This window comes from Canis lupus, chromosome 32 (genome assembly GCF_048164855.1).
Source record: "Canis lupus baileyi chromosome 32, mCanLup2.hap1, whole genome shotgun sequence".
NCBI classification, from domain to species: Eukaryota; Metazoa; Chordata; class Mammalia; order Carnivora; family Canidae; genus Canis; species Canis lupus.
This window is the reverse complement of record NC_132869.1, coordinates 11,186,660-11,213,730: the sequence shown is the minus strand read 5'-3', so window position 1 is coordinate 11,213,730 and position 27,071 is coordinate 11,186,660. Positions and strand designations below refer to the sequence as shown.

At 37.4% G+C, this 27,071-nt stretch overlaps 1 protein-coding gene across 3 annotated transcripts in view; it reads right to left on the bottom strand.

Moving 5' to 3' along the window:
• Positions 1-236: 236 nt before the first annotated feature.
• Positions 237-27,071, bottom strand: part of KNL1 (kinetochore scaffold 1) — a 71,213-nt gene continuing 44,378 nt past the window's right edge. For 2 of the 3 annotated variants that reach the window (XM_072808162.1, XM_072808163.1), the window contains exons 12-27: positions 26,682-26,749; positions 26,205-26,303; positions 16,039-16,154; positions 14,505-14,595; positions 13,751-13,867; positions 12,792-12,879; positions 9,799-9,873; positions 9,603-9,642; positions 8,112-8,213; positions 7,603-7,703; positions 4,598-4,633; positions 3,129-3,197; positions 2,401-2,510; positions 2,085-2,203; positions 1,254-1,376; positions 237-486 (exon numbers count right to left, since the gene is read on the bottom strand). In XM_072808162.1, the coding sequence (XP_072664263.1) occupies positions 372-486; positions 1,254-1,376; positions 2,085-2,203; positions 2,401-2,510; positions 3,129-3,197; positions 4,598-4,633; positions 7,603-7,703; positions 8,112-8,213; positions 9,603-9,642; positions 9,799-9,873; positions 12,792-12,879; positions 13,751-13,867; positions 14,505-14,595; positions 16,039-16,154; positions 26,205-26,303; positions 26,682-26,749 (1,469 nt within the window). In that variant the 3' untranslated portion in view covers positions 237-371. The remainder of the gene's footprint in view (positions 487-1,253; positions 1,377-2,084; positions 2,204-2,400; positions 2,511-3,128; positions 3,198-4,597; positions 4,634-7,602; positions 7,704-8,111; positions 8,214-9,602; positions 9,643-9,798; positions 9,874-12,791; positions 12,880-13,750; positions 13,868-14,504; positions 14,596-16,038; positions 16,155-26,204; positions 26,304-26,681; positions 26,750-27,071) is intronic. The other variant, XM_072808165.1, reaches the window with a different exon arrangement.

Sequence of the window (27,071 nt, the reverse complement as noted above, 5' to 3'; positions counted from 1 at the left end):
ATATGAGGAAATGGCTAATGTTTTTGTCAGTGGTGACAGCTCTTCTTATACCTCTTAAGTTACTTCTTAGGGCTTTACTATAGCAGAGAGCACAACTTTAATTAGAAGAAATTTTCCCTAAGTGTTCTACTATTTAAACCTTTTGTAAAAAGATGAGCAGGTTGATAATATGCTATTTGAGGCCATCCATCATTCCTGACTAGAGACATTTAAAAACTAACCATACACATTAACTGTAACATCATCAGAAGGAATTTTACTAAGCTTCTTTCTATGACCTAAAGACAAAGATTAAACAGCAATGGATACTCTGACATAATATCGTTATGAAGTACACTGTTTTTGGCTGTTATAACTGTAGTCCATTGGGTCTAGTGATAGAAATGGCAGTCCTGAAGCAGATCTTGGTAAATTTGCTTGACTACATTCTTTAGATAGTTGTTCTTCAGTGGCACTTTAGATAGAATTGCAGTGATTTCATCTTGGCTGGAAAGAACAAAAGGTTTATTAATTTTTCTGGGAATTTACTTATCTCCATTTCAGTGGAATTCATGTTTTTGGGTATGGGCTCTCAGCCTCTTAGGAAGCACAAATAGGCAATTCTAGAAAGTCTGTCCAAGTTGGAAATGAGATTCCAAAAACAAGACCTATGAGCAAATCTGTATAAACAGTGAAGTATCTTCACTTAGCTAAAAATCTAAACTGTTGGTGTTTGCTCATGGATTTGAGGTGGGTACATTCTAAATTCTGCAATCTTACAAACTGCTAGCAGTGTGTCTAAAAATTCACAAAATATATAGTAGGAATGAAATATTGTTATATCTGGTTAGAAAGACTAATTGAGAAAAGCATTATGACTGCACAGCTTTTTAAGTGATTAAGTGATTATCCTGTTTTTAAGGCCATAGAAGTTGTTTATATATGATCTGGGCTAAGTTTATATTCATTTTTTTCCTTCCTCATTCCTTGTTTTAGATAAGAGTATTGAAAAAGTAGAGCAAGTATAAAAGAAGAGACCAATGGTCTCCAGCATCCACTGGAGCTAGAAATAAAGGCCACTGACTTTAAAAGAATAAATTTTTCAAAATGAAGTCAGAGGGAAGCATCATTTGGCACTCACTATGGATTATCCATTAGTGGTATATCCAATAATGGTATATCCATTATTTCTGATCACTTTGAGAGATCTTTCAAATGATATGACAAAGGTAAAAAGGTAGTTAGGAGCCCTATCCTGCTGGCCCTTTACTTACCCAATGTTTCCAAGGTGCTTTTGAATGGAGAAAGGTAATGGAACAGTTGGAAAATGGACTGAGAGAGGCAAAGTTATCTCAAATTTTGCAAATGCTGCAGAGCTGGAGAATAAAAGCCTCAATCTATAAAAGACAAATCCTTAATTAAACATACAAAACAAAAACAGAATGAAACAAATACATTTTCCTTTTGTACTCATATGAAACTTAGGTGGCACATTATTTCTTGTCCTTATCAAATGGAAAGAGGGTAAAACATTTCGAACAAAGTAGTATTATGGTTGTTCATTTTCACTGTCATAAAACTCATTAAAATAAATCATTTTAATAATTTTTGAGTAATTACCTACTTTTATGAATTGAACTATGTCCCTCCCTGTCATCCACATATTCAAGCCCTAGCCTCCAGTAAGTCAGAATGTGACCTTATTTTGGAAGTAAGGTCATTGCAGACTTAATTAGTTAAGATGAGGTCCTACTGGAGTGGGATGGTACCCTAATCCAAAATGATTAGTGTCCTTACAAAAAGGGGACATTTGTATACAAACATGCACACAGGAAAAAAATCATGTGAAGATGAAAGTAGATACTGGGATTATATATTTATAAACCAAGGTATGCCAATGACTGCCAGTAAATCACTAGACATTATAACATAGGTATGGAATAAGATTCTCTTTCACAGCCCATCAGAAAGAACCAACCCTGCAAACATCTTAATCTCAGACTTTTAGCCTCTAGAGAACTGTGTGAAACAGTAAATTGCTATTGTTTAAGCCCCTGAGTCTGTAGTACTTTGTTATGGCAGCCCTGGGGAACTAATATACTTACTCAGTATTAGTCACATCTATGTTCATTAGGTTATAATTTGGTCCCCATCTCTTTAAAAACTCAATTTCCTCTCCAAGGAGTCTACAATGGCTCACTACCAATGAGATTTCTTGAAGCATCTAGGAAAAATTGGGGGGAAAAAAGAAATTATGAAAACATTTCACTTTTCAGTGGCTCTTTCATAAAGAATCCCCTAAAGTTAAATAATTTAATACATTTATAGTTTCAGGATCTAGTATTAAATATATACACTTTCAGTTATGCTTTCTGGGACAGGTAACATAACTTTCCTTCAAAATGCTTCAATCAGATTTACCTTGGGTATTTGATGCTGTGTTGTACATTTTTTCTTCCAGGATTCCTTTTCCTCAATGTACTGGAAAATAAGCTTATGAACTAAAAGGGAGGAAGGAGGAGCTTTATCCTCTGAGGAAGGAAAAAAAAAATCAAAACAGGGCATTACTTACTTTCAAATAGTTTTTATACATAAGCTAGAAATATTATATAAACTAGGAATACTTTCCAACTATTAGATGTCTAAGTATCTTCTCCATTTTTAAGCACATAAATCAACAAATATATAGTGAATATAGATATTCTTATAAAAATCCAAGCCTTTATCATACACAGAATAGAACTTGGTTAAAAGCATGGGCTTAAATATAACCTAAACCTGAGTTTAAATCCTGTCTTTCCTTACAACCTAAGTAATCCTGAATACACTTACTTTGAGTTATCCTTAATTTGTAAAAACACGTCAAACTGTTGATATAATTAATACAAAAGCCTGATATAGTATAAGTACTCAGAATAGTAGTTTTTCAATTGTAGAAATAGCTATTATTAATCTTTGCTTAAAATCTAGCAATAATCCTACCCAATATTCAGAACATTATCCAAGCAATTTTATGTCTAATACACATATTTAAGGACAAATTATTATTATTATTTATACTTAATTTCCTACGCAAAAAAGTTCTCAAGGAGCAAAATTAAATTTATAAATATTCAACAAATTTTTAGTGGATAAATGTTTGGACTTACCATCTAACCGAGATTGAAAATTCAAGTCAACAATCTTCCTACAAGCCTTGTCCAGGAAAGGGAGATCAACTAGGAAGAACCAGAATAAAAGTAGTACTTCTTTTTTTTTTTTTTATGATTTTATTTATTTGAGAGACAGAATGCAAGCGATGGGGGGAGGAGTAGAGGGAGAGGGACAAGCAAATGCCACGCTGAACACAAAGCCCAACATAAGGCTCGATCTCATGATCTGAGCTGAAATCATGCTGGGTGCTTAACCAATTGAGCCACCCAGGTGCCCCAGTAGTTCTTTTTATTATCTGATTTTAAGCCACATACAACCCTGTACTTTAGAATCCTATTCTTTCTAGGTAGCAGAGTATTTTATTTGGCAGTTAAAGATGTATCCTTGAATGGTATTTTTCTTTATGTACGTTAAAGGCTCCCCACTGAGACTATTGAACTACACTTACTGGTAAGTCTTTGAAGGCAATTTAAGGTATAGTACATTTATTATAAATATATCAAGGCCTCCTCTATTGACTCCTAACTTTTGTGCAAAGATAACTATTCTCAGGTACCATATAAAAAAAATGACTATGATCTCACACCTACATGTGAAATATATATCTATATATATCTATATATATATTTTATTCATGACAGACACAGAGAGAGGCAGAGACACAGGCAGAGGGAGAAGCAGGCTCCCTGCAGGGAAGCCCAATGGGGGACTTGATCCCAAGACCCTGGGATTATGACCTGAGCCAAAGGCAAACGCTCAACCACTAAGCCACCCAGGTGCCCCCTATCTTTTTATAAATACAGTGAAAATGATTTATGCTTTTAGCATTACAGTAATGAGCTTAAGGAAGCCAGGAGAGCTGCTTCCTCTTCCAAACTCTAGAGTTACCTTCTATCTCTTAAATTCAGATTCTTATTATTTTGTTGAATATCTTCTATGCTTCTAGTGTTAGGCACTAGGATATGATTGTGAGACAGACATGATCAATTTATATTCTCAAAAAGCTTACAGCTCAAGAAGATACACAGATTATTTACACTAATAAACATACTAAAAACTACAATCAGTGATAAGTGCTATTAAGGAAAACTTCAGGAAGCAATAAGAACATATATAATAGGAGGGTATTAGTAGAGGGAGTTGGTAAAAGGAAAGTCAGGGAAAACTTTTGTGCAAAAGTGATAACTGAGCTGAGCTCTTAAGGATTATTAACAGAAATCTATTTTAGTGAAGAGGGATGCTATGGTCTGAATGTGTCCCTCATCAAATTTATATATTGAAATCCTCATGCTCAATGTGATAGTATTAGAAGATGGACCTTTGGGAGGTATTTATTAAGGTCATGAGGGTAAAGCCCTCAAGAATGAGATTAATGCTCTTATAATAGAGACCCTAAACAGCTAGCTTGACCTTTCAGTATGTAAGTATACAATGAAAAGTCTGCAACCTGGAAGAAGGTTCTCACCTGACCATGCTGGCAGCCTGATCTTGGGACTTCCAGCTTCCGGAAATGTAAGAAATAAATTTCAGTTGTTTAATAAGCATTCTTATGGCTTTTCTTTTTTAAAGATTTATTTATTTATTCATGAGAGACACACAGAGGGAGAGAGGCAGAGACACAGGCAGAGGGAGAAGCGGGCTCCATGCAGGGAGCCTGATGCGGGACTGGATCCCAAGACTCCAGGACCATACCCCTGGGCTGAAGGCTGGAGTTAAACCACTAAGCCATCCAGGGATCCCTGGGGCTTTTCTTTTTTTTTAAAGATTTTATTTATTTACTTGAGAGAGAAAGCAAGAGACAGAGCATGAACAGAGAGGATGGGGATGAGGAAGAGGGAGAAGCAGACTCTCTGCTGAGCATGGAGCCCAATGCAGGGCTCGATCCTAGGACCCTGAGATCATGACCTATGCTGAAGCCAGACGCTTAACTGGCTGAACCACCCAGGTGCCCCAGTTTATGGTATTTTTGTTATAGCAGTCCAAATGGACAAAGATGAGGGAAAAAGGTTCTAGGCATAAAAAAAATCATTATGAAGGTCCCAAGGTAGGATGGAACATGATTGAGCATGAAAAGACCAGGATCTTTTTTTTTTTTTTTTTTAAGATTTTATTTATTGAGAGAGAGAGAGAGAGAGATAGCAAGCACAAGCAGGGGACATGGCAGGCAAAGGGAGAGGGAGAAGCAGACCCTCCCCCTCCAAGGAGCAGGAACCCAAAGCAGGGTTTGATCCCAGGACTTTGGGATCATGAACTAAGCTGAAGGCAGACGTTTAACCACCTGAGCCACTCAGGCACCTCCTGACCAGGATCTTTTAAAGAAATGAAAGAGGGGGATCTGGCTGGCTCAGTTTGGAGACATGTGACTCTTGATCTCAGGGTCATGAGTTCAGGCCCCATATTAGGTGTAGAGCCTACTTAACAAAAAAAAAAAAGAAAAAAAAAGAAAACAAATAAAAAAAAGAAAAGAAAATGGGAATGAAAGAAATCCACATGCCAAAGTGCAGAGAATAGTTTAAAATGAGGCAGGAAAAGGAAGAAAAATTCAATTCATGCAGAATGTTACAGGCCATAGCAAATGTTTTGATAATTAGTCTAAGAATATTAGGTGCATGATCAGATTTTCAACAATCACCATTGCTGCAGGAAGGAAGATGAAGTGGAGAGGAAAAGGAAAGGATCCAGAAAGGCCTGCTGGAATGTTATTGTAGTCATTTGATTAGAGATGACTATTGATAGGAAACCATGAAATGTGGATCAGTATCATGAAATTAAAATCAAGAAGTCTTATTGATAATTAGATACGCCTGGTAAGGGATAAAGAGGTAGAGAGTGATTTCTAAGTTTTCTTTTTTTCTTTTTTTCTTTTTAAGGTTTTATTTATTTATTCATGAGAGACACGGAGAGAGAGAGGCACAGACACAGGCAGAGGGAGAAAGCAGGCTCCATGCAGGGAGCCCGACGGGGACTCGATCCCAGGACTCCAGGATTGCACCCTGGGCCAAAGGCAGGCGCTAAACCGCTGAGCCACCCAGAGATCCCCTTATTATTTTTTTTTTTTTAAGATTTTTTCCATTTATTTATTTGAGAGAGAGATCTGAAACAGGAGGAGTAGCAGAGGGAGAGGTATAAGCAGACTCCATGCTGAGCACAGAGACTGATGCAGGGCTCAATCTCATGACCCCAAGATCATGACCTGAGCCAAAACCACGAGTTGAATACTCAACCAACTGAGCCACCCAAGCGCCCCAATGATATTCTATGAGAAAGGAACTTTTGGGCAGCCCTAGTGGCGCAGTGGCTTAGTGCCGCCTGCAGCCTGGGGTGTGATCCTGGAGACCCAGGATCAAGTCCCAGGTCAGGCTTCCTGCATGGAGCCTGCTTCTCCCTCTGTCTGTGTCTCTGACTCTCTCTCTCTCCTTCTCTCTCTCTTCCTGTGTCTCTATGAATAAATAAACAAAATCTTAAAAAAAAAAACAAAAAGAAAAAGGAACTTTTAAGGAGGATCATGTGTGGAGGTTGGGAGACTGTGAAGTTTGTTTGGCCATGCTGAAATTTTTTCAGAGAAAAGACCTGAAGATACTACCAGGAGATTCTCAACAAAACAGCTAGGACTCTGTCATCATACAATGATTCTACCTACTTTGATAAGCCTATCAATACATACAGAACTTCCAACTAACTTTTTAGGTTAACTTAGGTACCAAAAGAAAGTTAAATGTCACCAATCATTAGAGTAAATCCTCTATCACAAAACACAGATGGAATAAAGGAACTCAGAATAAATAGAGGCAAATAGCATGTTGATCCATTATTTGGATATATAAAATTTTTCTTTTTTTTTTTTAAGATTTTATTCATTTATTCATGAGAGACGTACACATAGAGAGGCAGAGACATAGGTAGAGGAAGAAGCAGGCTTCATGCAGGAAGCCCAATGTGAGACTTGATCCTGGGACTCCGGGATCACGCCCTGAGTCAAAGGCAGGCGTTCAACTGCTAAGCCACCCAGGCATCCCAGGACATATAAAATTTCTATCATCTTTTTTTTTTTTTTTAATTTTTATTTATTTATGATAGTCACAGAGAGAGAGAGAGAGAGAGGTAGAGACATAGGCTGAGGGAGAAGCAGGCTCCATGCACCAGGAGCCCGACGTGGGATTCGATCCCAGGTCTCCAGGATCGTGCCCTGGGCCAAAGGCAGGCGCCAAACCGCTGCGCCACCCAGGGATCCCAAAATTTCTATCATCTTAACGTAATTCAACAAAGGTCAACTTTCACTAGTTGAATTTTTTATTCTTTATCTAATAAAATTATATTATCACAAATTAAAGTGAATGCCTCTTCTAAGATTTTCAGCAGTGCTTTTGTTATGTCAATAGTTATTATTGTATTACAATAAAGATTGCATTCTTTAGTGAGTTTAGTCATACATTTTTTCTGCAAAGGAATTCTCTTTTTTTTGCTACTCACCTACTGTCTCTCCAAAGGTGATAGTAAGTTCTATTGTGTCATAAAGAAAGGTGAATACAGCTTGATCATCACTCCACTCAATGGCTTCCCACTCAGACGAGCTGGAGAGAAATAAAAAGACAAAAAAGTTTTTCTGAGGTAAAAGAGGAGAGTTAACTTCTGATAGCAGGCAAACATACCGGAAACAGTGGCTGAAGTTTCTCTACTGGCTTGGGGGACAATCAATATTTTGATTCAAATACTGTGAATGTACAAACATGTTTTTCAAAGAATTGACTCAATTTTGAATTGTGTATCAAAGAAAATCCAAGTTTAGGCAATATAAAGTGTTAAGTATTTTTAAAATTATAATTTCGTAGCTTTCCCACCTTGTATACCTTCTGCTTGATGGTACATTGACTCTTTGAGAATGTATTGTACTATAGGTTAAAATAGTGATAACAAATTACAAACACATGTCAACTGTGGTAATGGGATAAAACAAACTAATGATACCTGCTTTTCCTTACCTCAACTGATCCATTAGCTCTTCAGTTCTATCTGTTTGTTTTTGTACAAAGTCTATTTGAGCAAGGGTCTGCTCTTTCTGTACTTCCAGTTCTAAGAGATTTCTGCAAATCAAAGTAGGTAGTCATATAGAGATAATGTTGTTGTCAGAGAATTTGGACTCCATTAAAATAAAATGTTTATAACAAGAAGTCACATGATAGACATATCGTTCCCCACTGAAGTGAATGGCATCCATTTTTTTTTTTCTTAGGGTCTTTCTTTCTTTCTTTCTTTCTTTCTTTCTCTCTCTCTCTCTCTCTCTCTCTCTCTTTTGGATAAGCATTAATCAGAAATGTGGGTCTAATTAGGAAAGGCTTAAATCAATGGTCTCAAAATTAGGATCCATGAAGATTTGTATATTCTTTAAGATTATTAAAATTTACCTTTTATTTTGGTGATAAAATAAAAACATAATGTAGATCATAAGAATGCCCACCTTAAAACTGAGACATGCCATAATTTTGCTGCCAATGTTTGGTTTTGTTTAGTTTATTAGAGCTAAATAGAACTTATACCTTTTTAGTCAATTTAACTTTAGCTAAACATTATCACCTGTCAAATTAATGTCAGTTGGAATTTTATGGGTTTGTCATTATTTGTATTTGATTCCTTTTAGTCTTTTTTTTTTTTTTTTTTAAGATTTTATTTATTCATTCATGAGACTGAGAGAGAGAGGCAAAAACATATGCAGAGGGAGAAGCAGGCTCGCTATGGGGAGCCCAAAGAAGGACTCAATCCCAGGACCCTAGGATCACTGCCTGAACCAAAGGCAGATACTCAACCGCTAAGCCATGCAGGTGCCCAATTCCTTTTAGTCTTATAGTTTAATAAGATCCATGACAGTAAGAAAACTATACCTCATTTTATTTTATTTATTTTTTTTTAATTTATTTTTTTATTGGTGTTCAATTTACTAACATACAGAATAAGATACCTCATTTTATACTTAGTAGAATATAAAAGTACAATATAGAAACAGCTTAATGCTAGGTTTATTTTCTTCAAAAGGATTCTACTATTCAAGCTTGAGAAATACTATCTTGGATTAATGCTTTGTAAATAGTAAGTGCTTAGAAAATTTTGTCAACTAAGATGGGTCAAATTCAAGGTGAAGCAGAAGTCCTGAGTCAGTCTCTTTTTTTTTTTTTTTCTTTTTTTTCCTGAGTCAGTCTTTTTTTTTTTTTTTTTTTATGATAGTCACAGAGAGAGAGAGAGGCAGAGACACAGGCAGAGGGAGAAGCAGGCTCCATGCACCGGGAGCCCGATGTGGGATTCGATCCCGGGTCTCCAGGATCGCGCCCTGGGCCAAAGGCAGGCGCCAAACCGCTGCGCCACCCAGGGATCCCACTGAGTCAGTCTTAAGTCAATACTAATGTGCCAAATCGCCTCAGTTTTTGGAGGCAGGAAGTCATTTAGCCTTGTAAAGTTTAGCTTATTTTCTGAAGGCTGACCTTTGGAGCTCATCTTCTTCAGTTTTCAGCTGTTCTAGTTCTTTGGAAAAACAAAAACAAAAAAACAATTATATCAGAATGGACACATTAAAATGTTGCTACAAAAATCATCTGTTCTATTCTGTATCACTTAATCTCACCTAAATAAAGAATAGGTTGTTGATTTCCCATTTATCTCCTTAATTAATTCAGTTACCTTTCTCTGCGGCTCTCATTTCAGAATCCCATTCTTCCATAGGATTGTCTTTCTCTTCATCCAAATTCTTAGTTTCTAAGTAGGCAATATGAATTAGAATAACTCAGTCAAAAATAACCAGAGATGAGAAAAAAAGATGGACCCAAATGAAGTATTAACAATATTTCACAAACACTTATCATTCCCCACCTTTCCTCACTAATAAAGCACTAAACTCTAACTATAGTTTCATACAAAGACTTGCTTCTAGTGGCAGACAAAGTGATATGGCAATATTTGATCTCCAATAGCAACTTCTCAGGGATAACTCTGAGGTGTGAATTGTTTATATGTAATTTGCATACATCAATGTTATTGTTAGGCAATCCATGGGTAAGAAGCAGGAACACATACCCATACACAAATGCATACATGCACATTTAAAAAAATTTTTTTTGAGACCTTAAAACCTCATCCTTAAAAAAACCTCTTTCCCCTTCCACATCCAAACAAGTTTAGATTTTTACCTCAAAAACATAATTTGAGTCTACTTTTTTCTTCATCAACATAAGCCTCCCTTAATATAACCTACTGTCTTTTCTTTGTTAACCTTACCAGTCCAGTAAGTACTTAAATCATGTAAGAAAGGAAGATCTAAAAAGGACTGTAGGAAAAACTGATTGTAGAGAATGTTAAATGTCAAGCTCAGGTGTTTGGACTTTATTTTGTTCTAAATAGAAAGACAAGTTCTTCAAGGAAGTAACAATGAAAATTGTTTTTCATAATTAGTCTGGCAGCAATGTGCAGGCTGGACTGGAAGGAGACAGAATAAAGTTAGGAATGTATAAAGATTAAAGACTTGAAATAGCATGTCAGAATTGATAGCCTTAATGGGAATGGGAAAGAATACAAGAGATGCTGAAGTAGTAGATATGACAGGACTTGGTAAGAGAGACTCACAGTTTTTAGCTTTTTACAGTATATAATAATAGTGATGCCTTTCATAGAGGTAAGAAACATCATAGGGAGAGCAAGTTTTCAGATTTTATTTTGGAAATGGGAGAAAACAATAAATTCCACTTTATTCACAGAGAGTTTAAGGTACTTAAAGACATTTATTTTGCATAGTGGTTCAGCAGGAAGCTAGAAATGTTAAGTCTGGAACTCAGAGAGAGGAGGCTAAAGATGTCCTCACTCAGAATAATTATAAGCTACTCAAGGTCAAAATCTGTGTTTATAATACCTTTTTCTCTGCTGGTAAGCACAGCATCAGGCATGTAGTAGGTGTTCAACAAATGATGAATTTAAATGAATTTGGGAATCATTCATACAAAAACAAATGTTAAGGGCAGATGAAAGCATTAAGGGAGAGAATACAGAAATGAGTGGATGATAAAATCTTAATGCCTACACAGGAGGCTAGAGAGAAACCAATAGAAAGGCTAAAAGGAATAGTCAGAAAAAAGCATACGGTCATAGCAGTACAATATCACAGAGGTTTATTTTATTTATTCTTAAAAAGATTTTATTTATTTATTCACGAGAGACACAGAGAGAGAAAGGCAGAGACATAGACAGAGAGAGAAGCAGGCTCCATGTAGGGAGCCCCATGTGGGACTTGATCCCAGGACTCCAGGATCATGCCCTCGGCCGAAAAGACATTCAACTGCTGAGCCACCCAGGCATCCCTCACAGAGATTGAAATAGATGAAAGGTTCAGAAAGAAAATAATCATCTGCGTCAAATGTTGAAAGAGGTCAAGATGGCTAAGGACTAAAAGATTCCAAATTTGATAATTATGTGGAATTTTGTGTTCAAGAAAGCAGTTTCAGGACAAAAATACTAACAATTCAGGACTATGAGAGGTCAAAGGGAAAGGAGAGATAATTTTCAAAGAAAAAAATTCATCTATTTAAAAAATAAGATTATGATCTACGTTATGAAGAGCTTTCTTTTTTTTTTTTTTTATAAATTTTTATTTATTTATGATAGTCACACAGAGAGAGAGAGAGAGAGAGAGGCAGAGACACAGGCAGAGGGAGAAGCAGGCTCCATGCAGGGAGCCCGACGTGGGAGTCGATCCAGGGTCTCCAGGATCACGCCCTGGGCCAAAGGCGGGCGCCAAACCGCTGCGCCACCCGGGGATCCCAAGAGCTTTCTTTTTTTTTAAAGATTTTATTTATTTATTCATGAAAGACACAGAGAGAGAGAGAGAGAGAGAGAGAGAGAGAGAGAGGCGCAGAGATACAGGCAGAGGGAGAAGCAGGCTCCATGCTGGAAGCCTGACACAGGACTCAATCCGGGGTCTCCAGGATCAGGCTCTGGGCCAAAGGCAGGCGCCAAACCGCTGAGCCACCCAGGGATTCCGCCCACCCCCCCTTTTAAAGATATGAAGAGCTTTTTTTTTTTAATTTTTTTAATTTTTATTTATTTATTCATGAGAAAGAGAGAGGCAGAGACATAAGCAGAGGGAGAAGCAGGCTCCATGCAGAGAGCCTGACTGTGGGGCTTGATCCTGGGACTCCAGGATCACACCCTGGGCTGAAGGTGGCGCTAAACCACTGAGCCACCCGGGCCACCCCTATGAAGAGCTTTCTTTTTTTTTTTTTTTTTTTTTCAAATTTTTTATTTATTTATGATAGTCACAGAGAGAGAGAGAGAGGCAGAGACACAGGCAGAGGGAGAAGCAGGCTCCATGCACCGGGAGCCCGACGTGGGATTCAATCCCGGGTCTCCAGGATCGCGCCCTGGGCCAAAGGCAGGCGCCAAACCGCTGCGCCACCCAGGGGTCCCCATCCCAAGAGCTTTCTAAAGAGATTTATTTATTATCTTGGGCATCTCTTGTTGATTAAGCTATGGATGACCACAGGAAAAGAGTTTTATTTTGCTCTAATTTAATGTCTCAAGTTGCTAATACCAGGCTTCAACATAAGTGATACTAGCAATCTGTACTGTAGGGAAGTATTTAGATAAATTTAAATTATCTTTTTGGAAAAGTATTCAAAATACTTTACCTATTTCAACTTCAGCGAGACAGTTCTCAATCTTCTTAAGTATGTTGTCCATCTCATCTATCCTTATCTGAAGTTTCTTCCTCTCATTCTAAACACACAATATTATATTGTCAAGTTAAACCTCTAAAACAAACTTCTAAACAAATATTTTAACATTTATAAATGGTTAAACTTGCTGACATATTGCTATATCATGAATTCACAAACCTTAAAATGAAGGTCAAAGCTTCACTCTGGGCTTAAAATGTTTTTAAAAAGCATACATAACATAAACTTATATTTTGTACTTTCTTTGATTCCAATATTTCCATGTAATATGAGATGTTAAATATATTACTGAAAACAAAATTCTATTTTTTTCCTCAAGATTTTATTTATTTAGGGATCCCTGGGTGGCGCAGTGGTTTGGCGCCTGCCTTTGGCCCAGCGCGCGATCCTGGAGACCCGGGATCAAATCCCACGTCGGGCTCCCAGTGCATGGAGCCTGCTTCTCCCTCTGCCTGTGTCTCTGCCTCTCTCTCTCTCTCTCTGTGACTATCATAAATAAATAAAAATTAAAAAAAAAAGATTTTATTTATTTATTCATGAGAGACACAGAGAAAGAGGCAGAGACATAGGCAGAGGGAGAAGCAGGCTTCATGCAGGGAGCCCGATGTGGGACTCGATCCCAAGACTCCAGGATCACCCCTGAGCTGAAGGCAGATGCTTAAACACTGAGCCACCCAGGCATCTCGAAAATTCTATTTTTTTTTAAAGATTTGGTTTTAAGTAATCTCTATACCCAACATCAGCTAAACCGCTGAGCCACCCGGACTGCCCCGAGATTTCCTACTTTTAATAAATAGAACCCCACATCTTTGTGAACCATGTTCCCTAGGAAGCACTCTTCATATTCTATAACTACTATAAAGTAATTTTAATAGATTTTTCTTTTTGTGCTTTTCACTGTCTCAAATTACCTGAGCTGACTGTACCAGCTTGGTATAGAGAGCCACTTTTCCTTGGTGAGTAAAAACTTTAGTCATCTTGGTAAAATGTGATTTTATTTTGTTCAGGTAAATTCCAAAGACCTTCAGCTGCAAGGGAAAATCAAAGGTTAGAGCATACTAAAACAAATGAGTTAGAAAAAGCAAATGGTCAAGGAAGGCTGGTTCAGCTGCTCTGTGCTAAGTTTTGCCCATGGTAGACTGATTCCTAAAGCCGGGCACTTCTCATTTGCAAATTTAATTACATTTAGTAGTTTAAGAACAGAACCAAAGATCTCAACTTTAATTCTTGCTTTTAATTCATTCATTCATATTGCAAACTAGAAAATGACAAGCTCTTAGTTAATAAAACTTTTAAAATATATTAGAGCACATATAAAATGAGTTGCTAATTATTTAACCAATTAAAGTAAATCTTTTCCCCATTTAAATCTTAGTGAAAAGTAAACAAGTAGGAGGAAATTCTAAATAAACTTCAAATATATTTCATATATTAAATTGATCATTTCAGGTTTGAAAGATTATATATTTTAAGTTACTCCCATATAATTAAATAAAATCCTTTGTAACATACTATACTTGAGAAGTTAAAGAACTCGTCACTAATTACCAAGTAACAATTACTTATTTCACAATAAACAGGTTCAAAATGTCTATACTGATTCCCATTCAGAAAATGAACTAAAAAAAAAAAAAAAAAAAAAAAAAGAAAATGAACTAAAAATACCTCTTCATCAGAGCAGTGTCTCATTTTTTCCCACAGGTTCCTATTTATGTCAGTCAACAATTTATCCTGGTTCAATGCAGAAAGCTTTAATCTAAAATATAGAAAAGTTAATAATTAGCACAGGGTTCAGAAGTCAGCTTGGATGAACCAACGGAGATTTACAGGCATACTTAATTTAATTATTCCTAGTTCTTTTGTATATTAAAAAAGGGGAATTCATTCAAGAACAGTGGTCAGCCTGATTATTTCAATACTTGTAGTACAGTTTAAGAATTTTATGCATCAAAAAAACTTCGCTCACAATCTTAATCAACTTGTTCCAGATGAAAACATGTTGCTATTAAAGAATCCTTAAGGCCTATCAATGCATAGTGATTTTGAATTTGTAACTGCTATTTTAAGTAAAAGTTCCCAATTCAGTCTTATCTCACCTTTACACAAAAGGATTTATAAAAGTAGCAAATTATATATTAGTTTCTTTTTATTAAGAAATTTCAAAAAAAAAATTTCTATCAGGGTTAGAATATACTAAATACAGAAACGTGTAAGTGTAAAATCAAACAGTAGAGCACATCTAAACAGACTGCATTGCATGTGAGATCCTACATTATTCAAAATAAAACATTCTAAAACAAATTTTGAGACACTCAACTCTTTTAAACATGAAAATAAAGAAAGTTTTCTGTCTTGTTCATGGATGAACCCCAGTACATAGTACTTAGTACTGGCACATAGTACCTGGCACATAGTAGGTGTCAATATACAGTTGAATGAAAAACCAGAATCAGACGAATCTGTAGTATTATAATTTAACAGCATCTTAAGTTTTTAGTTTTAAAACTACATAGTTCTTTAAAAATCATTTTATTTCTTTTCTGTTTGTTAGATTGGTACAAATTTAGTGGGATAGTTCTAAGTATGACATAAATATATTTTGGGTTGCAAGTCTAATTACCTGAGGAAGCTTAGATATAACTCATCTGTAAATTAGTATGCAGCATCTACATACACCAAAGCACTGAGCAATATAGTCTGAATAATACCATGTTCTTTCATACATCCAAATCAAGGGCAAATGTGATAAAATTATAAACCTAAAGGCAATCTTGATTTCAGGCACTATATTAAATTTCTAGAGGGTATTATCTTCTTTTGAAGATGTTCTTTTGTAATTAATTTATGGTATCATACCCTTATAACCATTTACTGGGGAGATATTTTTGCTATGAGTGGCATGAAAATGTTTTACACACACTATTTCTACTTCTCATTTCTACCTGCTGAGTAGGATTATTATGCCTTATTTATCGATGTTGAAATGAAAGTTAAATGATTTATATAGTTACACAGCTAGTGCTGTTGCCAGGATTGCACTTCAATCTTTTTGCCTACAAAACTGATTTTTTCCATATACCGTATCACACTGCCAACTAATGCCATGAACTTTTTCCTATGCCAGTGTTTTTCTAATTAAAACTTTACCACAAAGATTATACATCCATCCAACAAAGCACATGCAAAAATACTTTCGTACTCTTCAATCTTTTGGCAAAGAGCTTCACAATCTTCTCTATAAATCTGTATCTTGGGTCGGTAAACATACTGACTTAACATCAGGTCTTCCAGAGTAGGTGGTGTGTTTATAGTAAACTGGAAAAAAAAGAAAATCAGTTCCTCAATACTGGTAGTTTGTTTTTTTTTTTTTTTTTTTTTTTTTTTTTTTTTTTTTTTAATACTGGTAGTTTGAAGATAAAACCATGTTTAAGAGCGGTTTCAAATTTCAAAGTGCTTATTTTATAGTTCTACAAAGAAAAATGTGATTATTCTATGAAAATGATACATTGGTAAGCTACTAGTTGGAATGTGAATACAAATGTCTGACATCAAAGTCCATTTCCCACAGATGTGTAGTGGATGTTCCACTCACATGTGATTGACAGTAGTTTGAAAATGGTTATGTGTTGTTTTCAGAAAATCGGTACCTAAAAGTTCAAACTTACCAGGAACCCTTTCATTAAAAGAAAGAAAGATGCCAGTTTCCTAAGATAATTCTTTTCTATTCCCATTCTCTAGCTGATCCTTACTTCTATCCCAGTTTGAATTCAAACTTTTCTGACATATGTAAAATAAGGCAGTAAAAATTTGGTTATTTTATTTTAAAAAGATTTTATTTATTTATTCACGAGAGAGAGAGAGAGAGAGAGGCAGAGACACAGGCAGAGGGAGAAGCAGGCTCCATGCAGGGAGCCTGACGTGGGACTCAATCCAGGATCAGGCCCTGGGCTGAAGGTGGTGCTAAACCCCTGAGCCACCCGGGCTGCCCAAAAAATTTGGTTTATTTTAATTAATTAATTAATTTTAAATTTGGTTATTTTAAAAAACATTTTATACCTCTAATCCAATGACTTTTTTTTACAATTAAAAAATATTTTATTTATTTATTCATGAGAGAACCAGAGAGAGGCAGAGACACAGGCAGAGGGAGAAGCAGGTTCCTCGTGGGGAGCCTGATGTGGGACTTGATCCCAGGACTCCGGGATCACAACCTGAGCCAAAGGCAGATGCTCAATCTCTGAGCCCCACCTAGGTGCCCCCCCCCTTTTTTTTTTAAAGATTTTAAGTAATCTCTACACTCAATATGGGGCTCAAACTCACAACCCCGAGACCAAGTCACATGCTCTTCTCACTGGATCAGCCAGGTGTCCAAAATCCAATGACTTTTTGATGTCCTTTATACAGTACTGAAAAAGCCAAATCAGCTCCTTATATCACATTACATATAAAAACCAAACAAAAATCGCACAACTGCCCATTATTCATAGCCAGTATGGTACAGAATAAGTCATTTTACGACTCCAAGATCTGGTCTCATCTATAAATTGGGCACGATATTGACCAGTCTTTTAAGGGTAAATTTTTTTTAGGTTACCAAGTCCAGGCCTGATAAATCTAATAAATGTTAGCTTCTTCTTACTCTCTTTTATTTAATAGATTAAAAGGAAGTAACTGAAGTTTTTTTTTTTTAAAGATTTTATTTATTCTTGAGAGAGAGAGAGAGAGAGAGGCAGAGACACAAGCAGAAGGAGGAGCAGCCTCCATGTAGGAGCCTGACGCGGGACTCGATCTTGGGTCTCCAGGATCATGCCTTGGGCCGAAGGCAGATGAGCCACCCAGACTCAAAAGTTTGAATTCAAACTTTTCTGACATATGTAAAATAAGGCAGTTAGCAGATGTGCTAATAAAGTATATAAAAGTGATAAAAACAATTATAACTGAAGTTGATTCTCTTTCTTAAAGGCATTTTAAAGGCTAGATTTGTAAGTAAAAATCAAAGCTTATTCACTGATTCAAAAAGAAATGGAAACATTAGAACTCAGATTGTGCTTTTTATTTATTTTTTCAAAGATTTTATTTATTTATTCATGAGAGACACAGAGGGAGGCAGGGACATAGGCAGAGAAAGAAGCAGGCTTGCTGTGGGGACCCTGATGTGGGACTCCATCCCAGGACCCTAGGATCACGTCCTGAATTGAAGGCAGATGCTCAACTGCTGAGCCACCCAGGAGTCCCATATTGGGGTTTTTTTTTTTTTTTAAAGATTTTATTTATTTACGCATGAGAGAGACAGAGAGAGAGAGGCAGAGACAGAGGCAGAGGGAGAAGCAGGCTCCATGCAGGGAGCCCAATGTGGGACTCGATCTCAGGACTCTGGGATCATGCCCTGAGCCAAAGGCAAATGCTCAACTGCTGAGCCACCCAGGCGTCCCCATATTGTGCTTTTAAAACATGGTTTTCTCACTCAAAGACATCAAGCCTCCTTGGGAAAATGGCTAAATGCCTTCATACGGGAGCCAAATGGTTAGCAAAGAAATATTTCTTTTTATAGAAGTATTTGGACAATAAATGAAAAATAAATGAATTAGTTTACAATTACTAATTTACAACTCCTAGTGAATGACTAGATCTAGATAATAATCATCAATGACTATCTGTGCATCATCACCAGACATTATTTCCTGATGGAAGCATGACTTAAAAAACAACCTCTGAATCTGATAAAGCCTATGCCAATCAGTAAAAAGTACAAAAGACAGAGAACAGGTTAAAATAAAATCTGGGGGGATCCCTGGGTGGCTCAGCAGTTTAGCGTCTGCCTTCAGCCCAGGTGTGATCCTGGAGTCCCAGGATCAAGTCCAACATTGGGCTCCCTGCATGAAGCCTGCTTCTCCCTCTGCCTGTGTCTCTGCCTCTCTTTCTCTCTCTCTGTTTCTCTCATGAATAAATAAGTAAAATCTTTAAAATAAATAATAAAATAACATAACATAAAATAAAATCTGGGTGTGCACAATTGACAAAATGCATATTTTGGTAAACTCTAAAGAAAAACCTGGTTTCTTCATTAAAAAGAAAAAAAAGGAGAGAGAGATGGAAGGGGACTTTACAGTTTAGAAGATGACTAAGAGATAGCAATCAATTAGAATATATTGACCTCATTTGGGTCTTAATGTAGTAAATGGGAAAATAATGCTTAAGACAATCAGGGAGGAGACCTGGATAGCTCAATAAATTGAGTGTCCAACCCTTGATTTCAATTTCAGCTCAGGTCATGATCTCAAGGGTTGTAAGATCGAGGCCTGAGTCAACTCCACACTGGCAGTGGTGCCTGCTTTAGATTCTCTCTCTCCTCTGGGGTGCCTGGGTGGCACAGTCAGTTAAGCCTCAGACTTTTGGTTTCAGCTCAGGTCTTGAACTCAGGGTCATGAGATGGGGCCCACATGGGTTTCACCTGGAGCCTGCTTAAGACTCTCTCCCCTTGTCTCCTACCCTTGCTCATGCTCTTTCTCTCTGGAAAAAAAAAAAAAAAAGGAAAGACAATCTGGGAAATATAAATACTGACTGAATAGTCATTTTTTTTAAAAAAAGATTTTATTTATTTATTCATGAGAGACACAGAGAGAGAAAGAGAGAGAAAGAGAGGCAGAGGGAGAAGCAGGCACCATGCCAGGAGCTTGACGTGGGACTCGATCCTGGGGCTCTAGGACCAGGCCCTAGGCTGAAGGCAACACCAAACCTCTGAGCTACCCAGGCTGCCCTGAATAGTCATTTTAAGGTATGACTGTTATATCTGGATATGTTTTTAAAGTCAGTCTTCATCTTTTTATAGGGATACATACTGAAATGCAGATAAATTGATGATGCTTGGGATTTGCTTCAAAATAACAGGGGTGAGGAGTAGGGAAACGTAGAGATAAAACAAAAGTTGATGATGTTTGAGTTGAAAAAGAGTAGGTTCCCTCCCAGACTTTCATAACCACCAGTGAAACACAGGGCTGTGCTCCCAGAGATTCATCAGGACAGCAAGTGTCAATGAGTATCAGGCTTACATACTATGGGTACATACTGGCTGCATCCGCTTATACTGTATGCAATAGCTAGGTTAATTTGCTGAACCTTGAGCCCAGGGCGATGTACACAAGCAATCTTCCTCTCTTCACATATCTATTTTGATTAAGTACCCAATTTATGCACAATCAGTTCTTGGGTATTTCAGGCCTGGCAGGGGTACCTGCAATAAATATTTCTTTGACCTGATTGAGAAGGGTAAGAGTGTAAATTATAGTACTTCTGCCCAAGGCACTCCATGGGCATGTTGATGGTCTTGGGGTACCGCAATAACACCTTTTGCTTGTGATGCCTGCTGAGCTTCTATAACTGCAAATACATATGGGTGCTGTATATGCATCTGTAAGGGGTAGTACATACTTCTCCACTTGCCTCAAGAATACTTTCCCCAGGGGTACCTAGCTGGCTTGGTAAAACATGAGACTTTTTAACATATGACTCTTGATCTCAGGGGTTGTTGAGTTCAAGCCCAACACTGGGTAGAGAGCTTACTTAAAAAAAAAAAAAAAAAAAAAAAAAAAAAGAATAAAAAGAATATTCTCCCCAGTTCCACCCTAAGAGACTCACAGTTATCCAAGTCCTGTATCAGATGTCCATAGCTGTGAACTTCATTTTCCATGATCCATATATAATCTATCTTTGGTCTTTCCCTACTTTAGGATCTTTAAATTTCTTTCCTAAGATAGCATAAACTATCTAGATGGGTTTGTTCCCAGATCTATTTCCCTAACACTGACCCTCCTGATCTCTGCAAGGCCTGAGAGCAAAGAAAAAGATTTAGACCCTTAAGTGTTAACTCCTGAGGTATTCTCTCCTTTTTCAACCCTCTCAGCAGCAACTCTCTGTTCCTATCTATCCCTTCTGTTTCTCCCTAGTCCCCTGGTACTTTTTCTGCTTTTCCTAAGGATGTAGACTCTGGATCCACACCTAGGCAGCTTTCCACTCCCCATATAGAGCTGAAGCAAGAAAATTCTGGTGAGAAGGGGCAATCCATGGTGATAAGAATAATGATGTTGGGGGACGCCTGGGTGGCCTAGTGGTTGGCCTAGTGCCTTTGGCTTGGGGCGTGATCCTGGGGTCCTGGGATCGAGTCCCACATTGGGCTCCCTGCATGGAGCCTGCTTCTCCTCTGCCTAGGTATCTGCCTCTCTCCCTCTCTGTGTCTCTCATGAACAAAAAAATAAAATCTTAAAAAAAAAAAAAAAAAAAGAATAATGAAGTTGGGGACCCAAAAGATGTGTCCCATTTTCCCATTTCCATCTTTGATTTACACTTCACATCTATTAATTTTTTTAAATATTTTATTTATTTATTTGAGAGAGAGAGAGAGAGAGAGAGAATGCTCACACAAGCAGTGAGACGAGCAGAGGAAGAGGGACAAGCAGATTCCCCACTAAGTGGGGAGCCTGACAAAGGGCTTGATCCTTGGACCTGAGATCATGAGCTGAAGTCTGAGATCATGAGCTGAAGTCTGAGATCATGAGCTAAGATCTGAGCTGAAGTCAGATGCTTAACCAACTGAGCCATCCAGGCTCCCCTACACTTCACATTTAGATATACAATACTCCTGGAATTGATTTTTTTCTAAACAGCCTTCTTTGAGATTTAATTCACATACCATATAATTCATCCATTTAAGTATACAATTAAATAATTTTTGAAGTATTTTCCTTTTTTAAAAAAATTTTTGAAGTATTTTCACAGGGTTGTGCAACTATCAATCACAACCTAATTTAGAGCATTTTCATCCCCTATTAAAAAACCTTGTACTCATTAGGTGTCACTCTTCATTCTCTTCTACCCCCATCCCAGCCCCAAGTAACTAGTAGTCAGTTCACCTTTTGGCTATTATGACCAGTACTCATGTACAACTTTTGTGTGCATGTATATATTCAATTCTCTTGGGAATATACTTAGAACTGCTGAATCATATAATAGCTCTATGTTTAACCTTCTGAGGAAATGCCAAACTGTTTTCCAAAGTGGGTGTGCCATTCCCACCAGTAATGTATGAAAATCCTAATTTCTTGACATCCTTGCCAACACTTTCTTTCTTTTTTTTTTTTTTTTTAAGATTTGTATTTATTTATTCATGAGAGACACAGAAAGAGAGAGGCAGGGACATAGGCAGAGGGAGAAGCAGGCTCCATGCAGGGAGCCCTATGTGGTACTCGATCCTGGAGTCGAGTACCTGAGCCAAAGGCAGATGTGCTTAACTACTGAGTCAGTCACCTAGGCGTCCCTATTTTCTGTCTTTTTTTTTTTTTTTTTTTTAAATTTATGATAGTCACAGAGAGAGAGAGAGGCAGAGACACAGGCAGAGGGAGAAGCAGGCTCCATGCACCGGGAGCCTGATGTGGGATTCGATCCCGGGTCTCCAGGATCGCGCCCTGGGCCAAAGGCAGGCGCCAAACTGCTGTGCCACCCAGGGATCCCCTATTTTCTGTCTTTTTGATTGCAGCCATTGTAGTCGGTATGAAGTAGTAATTCGTTATGGTTTTATTTATTTATTATTATTTTAAAAGATTCACTTATTTTAGAGAGAGAGAGACAGAAAAAAAGAGCACACCTGACCAGAGGGAGGGACAGAGGGAGAGGGACCAAGAGAGAATCTTAAGCAGACTCCCTGCTGAGTATGGAGCCTGACTTGGTGATCAAGCCTGAGGTCATGACCTGAGCCAAAACCAAGAGTAAGTTGTTCAATGATCTGAGCCACCCAGCTGCCCCGCACTGTGGTTTTACCTTGCATTTCCTTAATGACTAATGATGCTAAACACGTTTTCCTAGAATTACTGGCCATTTATATGTTCTTCAGAGAAATGTTTATTCAGATCCTTTTGACTATTTTAAGATTATTTTTTTTTTGACAGAGAGAGACAGAGAGAGAATGCACACAAGCCAGGGGAGGGAGAGGGAGAGGGAGAGGGAGAACCAGGCTCCCCAAGGAGCAAGGAACCCAATGTGGGGCTTGACCCCAGGACTCTGGGGTCATAACCTGAGCCAAAGGCAGATGCTCAACCAACTGAGCCACCCAAGTGCCCCCTTTGACTATTTTTTAAGTTGGGTTGTCTTTTTATTACTGAGTTGAAAAAGTTCTTTATATATTTTGGATGCAAGTCCTTTATAAAATGTATGATTTGCAAATGCTTCCTCCAATTCTGTGGGTTGTCTTTTTACTTTCTTGATGATACCATTTGTAGCACAGAAGTGTTTTGATTGTTTTTTCTGGAGAGAGTGAGTAAGCAGGGGAGAGAAAGAATAAAGAATCTTATGCAGTGGAAGCCGAACATGGGGCTTGATCTCGCAACCCTGAGACCATGAAATCAAGAATCAGATGCCCAATTGACTGAAGCACCCAGGTGCCCCATGTAACACAATTTTTAATTTTGAGGAAGACCAATTTCTGTCACTTGTGTTTTTGGTGTTCTATAAAATTGATTTTTGTGTATAATATGAAATATGAGTCAAGGGTCATTTTTTTCCTATGGATACCCAATTAATGCAACACTATTTATAGAAAAGACCACTGTTCTGCAGTGGCATCTTTGTCATAAACCAAATGCCCATATTTGTTTTTATTTTTAAAGATTTTATTTATTTATTCATGAGAGAGAGAGAGAGAGAAAGGCACAGACACAGGCAGAGGGAGAAGCAGGCTCCGTGGAGGGAGCCTGATGCAGGATGTGAACCCGGGTCTCCAGGATCACACCCCGGGCTGAAGGCAGTGCTAAACTGCTGAGCCACCAGGGCTGCCCCAAATGTCCATATTTGTGTTGGTCCCTTTCTCCCTCCCTCCCTTCTTTGTTTCTTTTCCCACTCTCCTTCCATTTTATCTCAAAGTTTTTTTTTAAGTAAGCTCTATGCTCAATGTGGGGCTTAAACTTATGATCCTGAAACCAAGTCTCATGTTCTACTGACTTAATCAGCCAGGCATCCCTGTGAAGGTCCATTCTTTAAAAATTAGATAGAACTCATTTGGGGGATGCCTGGGTGGCTCAGTGGTTGAGCGTCTGCCTTTGGCTCAGGACGTGATCCTGGGGTACTGGTCCCACATCAAGCTTCCCTGCAGGGAGCCTGCTTTTCCCTCTGCCTATGTCTCTGCCTGTCTTTCTGTGTCTCATGAATAAATAAATAAAGTCTTAAAAAAAAAAAAAAAAAACTCATTTGGTTCTAGTGACAATTTTAATGGTAAATTATAAAGTTTTCAATAATAAAAGTTTTCCAGTTTTTAATTTTGGTAATTTATATTTTGCTAAAAAATAATTTAGGTCTTAAAATTTGTTGTCAGAGTTGATTAATTAAAAAAATTCTTGGGGGGCAGCCCGGGTGGTTCAGTGTTTTAGAGCCGCCTTCAGCCCAGGGTGTGATCCTGGGGACCCATGATTGAGTCCCACATTGGGCTCCCTGCATGGAGTCTGCTTCTCCCTCTGCCTGTGTCTCTGCCTCTCTCTGTCTCTCATGTATAAATAAATAAAATCTTAAGAAAAAAATTTTTTTTGGGACGCCTGGGTGGCTCAGCAGTTGAGCACCTGCCTTTGGCTCATGGCATGATCCCGTGGTCCTGGGATCGAGTTCAGTGTTGAGCTCCTTGCCGGGAGCAATAAATAAATAAAATCTTTAAAAAATTTCTTTAAAACTCTGAGCATGTCTTTCTTTCTTTCTTTCTTTCTTTCTTTCTTTCTTTCTTTCTTTCTTTTTCTCTTTTTTATAAGATTTTATTTATTCATTCATGAGAGACACAGAGAGAGAGGCAGAGACACACGCAGAGGGAGAAGCAGGCTCCCAGTGGGGAACCCGACACAGGACTCGATCCCAGGACCCCGGGATCACGACCTGAGCCGAAGACAGATGCTTAACAACAGAGCCACCCAGGTGCCCCACACGTCTTCTTTCTTAACCGTCAATATTTTAACCTTCTGTTTTTTAAATTAGGCTCTTTAAGGGTTTTCTTATTTTTTTTACATTTTATTTACCAAAAGTCTAATATTTGCTGTTATGTTCCATAAGGTTTGGTATTATATATCCTCCTTTACTTTGGTTTCTTGTTTTTTTTTTCCTAAGATTTTGTTTATTATTCATGAGAGAAACACAGAGAGAGAGTCAGAGAGAGAAGCAGGCTCCATGCAGGGAGCCCGATGTGGGACTCAATCCCAGGACTCCAGGATCACGCCCTGGGTCGAAGGCAGACAGACGTCCAACCACTGAGCCACCCAGGCATCCCGTTTACTTTGTTTTCTTAACATTCTTGATTAAGACTGTTATATGATCTCAGAGTTATCTACAAGTGTATTTCTCAATTTCCAAGAAGCTAAGAATGTTTTAGTCCTTTTATTAATTCTAATTTTATTGGATTAAGATCAGATGATATTGTCCATCAAATCTCTCATTTTTTTTCAATTAGTTAATATTTTCTTTGTGGCCAAGGGCATAACTAATTTTTGTAAATGTTCGACAGACTTAAGATATTCCTATTAAGTGACTCAAATTTTTCTATTAATCTTTTGAATTGAGTTTGTGTAATTCAAATATTATGTAATCTTATTATGATTCTGAAAAATGTTTACTAAAAACTTCTGCTGGGGTACCTGGGTATCTGCCTTCTGTTCAGGTCATGATCTGGGATAGAGCCCATATTGGGCTTCCTCCTCAGTAGGGAGTCTGCTTCTCCCTCTTCCTCTGTGTGCTCTCTCTGTCTTGCTCAAACTCTCTCTCAAATAAATAAATTGCAAGGAATGAGAAAAAAATAAAATTTCACCTTATCAAAAATCTATAATATTAAAAAAAAAAAAAACATCAATTTTCTGTTTTTAAGTAGGCTCCAGGTTGAAGCCCCAACGCAAAGCTTAAACTCATAACCCTGATATCAAGAACTGAGCTGCAATTAAGAGTCATTTAGCCAACTGAGCCACTTAGGCAACCCCTCCTAAACCCAATTTTTATGCTAATCACAATGTATTTACTGTAGAAAAACTTTCTTTTCCTTTTTTAAAATTTTTTAAAGATTTATATATTTATTCATGAGAGAGACAGAGAGAGGCAGAGACACAGGCAGAGGGAGAACCAGGCTCCTTGCAGGGAGCCTGATGTGGGACTGGATCCCCAGGATCATGACCTAGGCCAAAGGCAGATGCTCAACCGATGAGCCACCCAGGCATCCTTAGAAAAACTTTCTGTAGGAAAAAATGCTTCCTTAGATTATTTTTCTATTTTTGAATAACACTTGTTTTGATACAGTTTGATAAACAAGTAAAATACATTTTAACTGAGATAACTATTTTGCCAAGAAATTGCACTTACTTTGGCTGGGAGATTGCTCTGTCGGGGTTTCTGTATCAAAATGTGGACCTGAAGAAGTATAAAGAACTCCTTTATTGTAATTTTCCCATCTTTGAGTTTCTGAGGAGAGAAAAAAGTTTGCACAATTTTCAAAGTGAGCTCATTTTACTATAACCACCCTATTTTGTTTCTAAATAGCTCATAGTATTTTGCATATATTTGTGGAAATATCCAAATATTTGTAAGCTATACACGAACAGATTTTTATCTAATATTATTTCTTAAGGTTATTCAGTAACAAAAGAATTGATAAACAACAAAACATAGATCTTCTAACTGTGATTTCTAATCCATATGATTAATTACCATGCTGGGTTCTGAACAAAAAAATCTAATTTTCTGTATAGATGAAACATATCATAATTTTAAAAAAATTTAAAAAGTGAAAACTAAAGAGGAAATATAGTTGCATTAGAAATGAGAAATAGTTTGACATACCTCCTTCAAGCTCTCTTCACAAATAGTGTCTCTGAGAAACTGTGATTCCATTTGACTATTGTGCTGTGCTAGAAGTAAGGTAAATTTAGGTAATAAACTAATCAAAAATAAACTGTAAGCTTAATTTTAATTATCATTCAGGCTTTTGTGCAGTTCATGATCTTGTAGCTAGATCTTTTTGGGAAAAGTCATTTATAGGGCAGATTATGCTACCGTTTTAAGGCCCCATTTAATATTTCTTTACTAATTATAAGCTTCTTAAGGAAATTACCCTTTATGGTCTTAAGAACATTACCCTTTATGCTCTATCATTTCTCAATTTATTAAAATAATTAAGAATTAAAAATAAATTAAAATTATTTTACTTGTCAACAATGTATAACTCCCAAA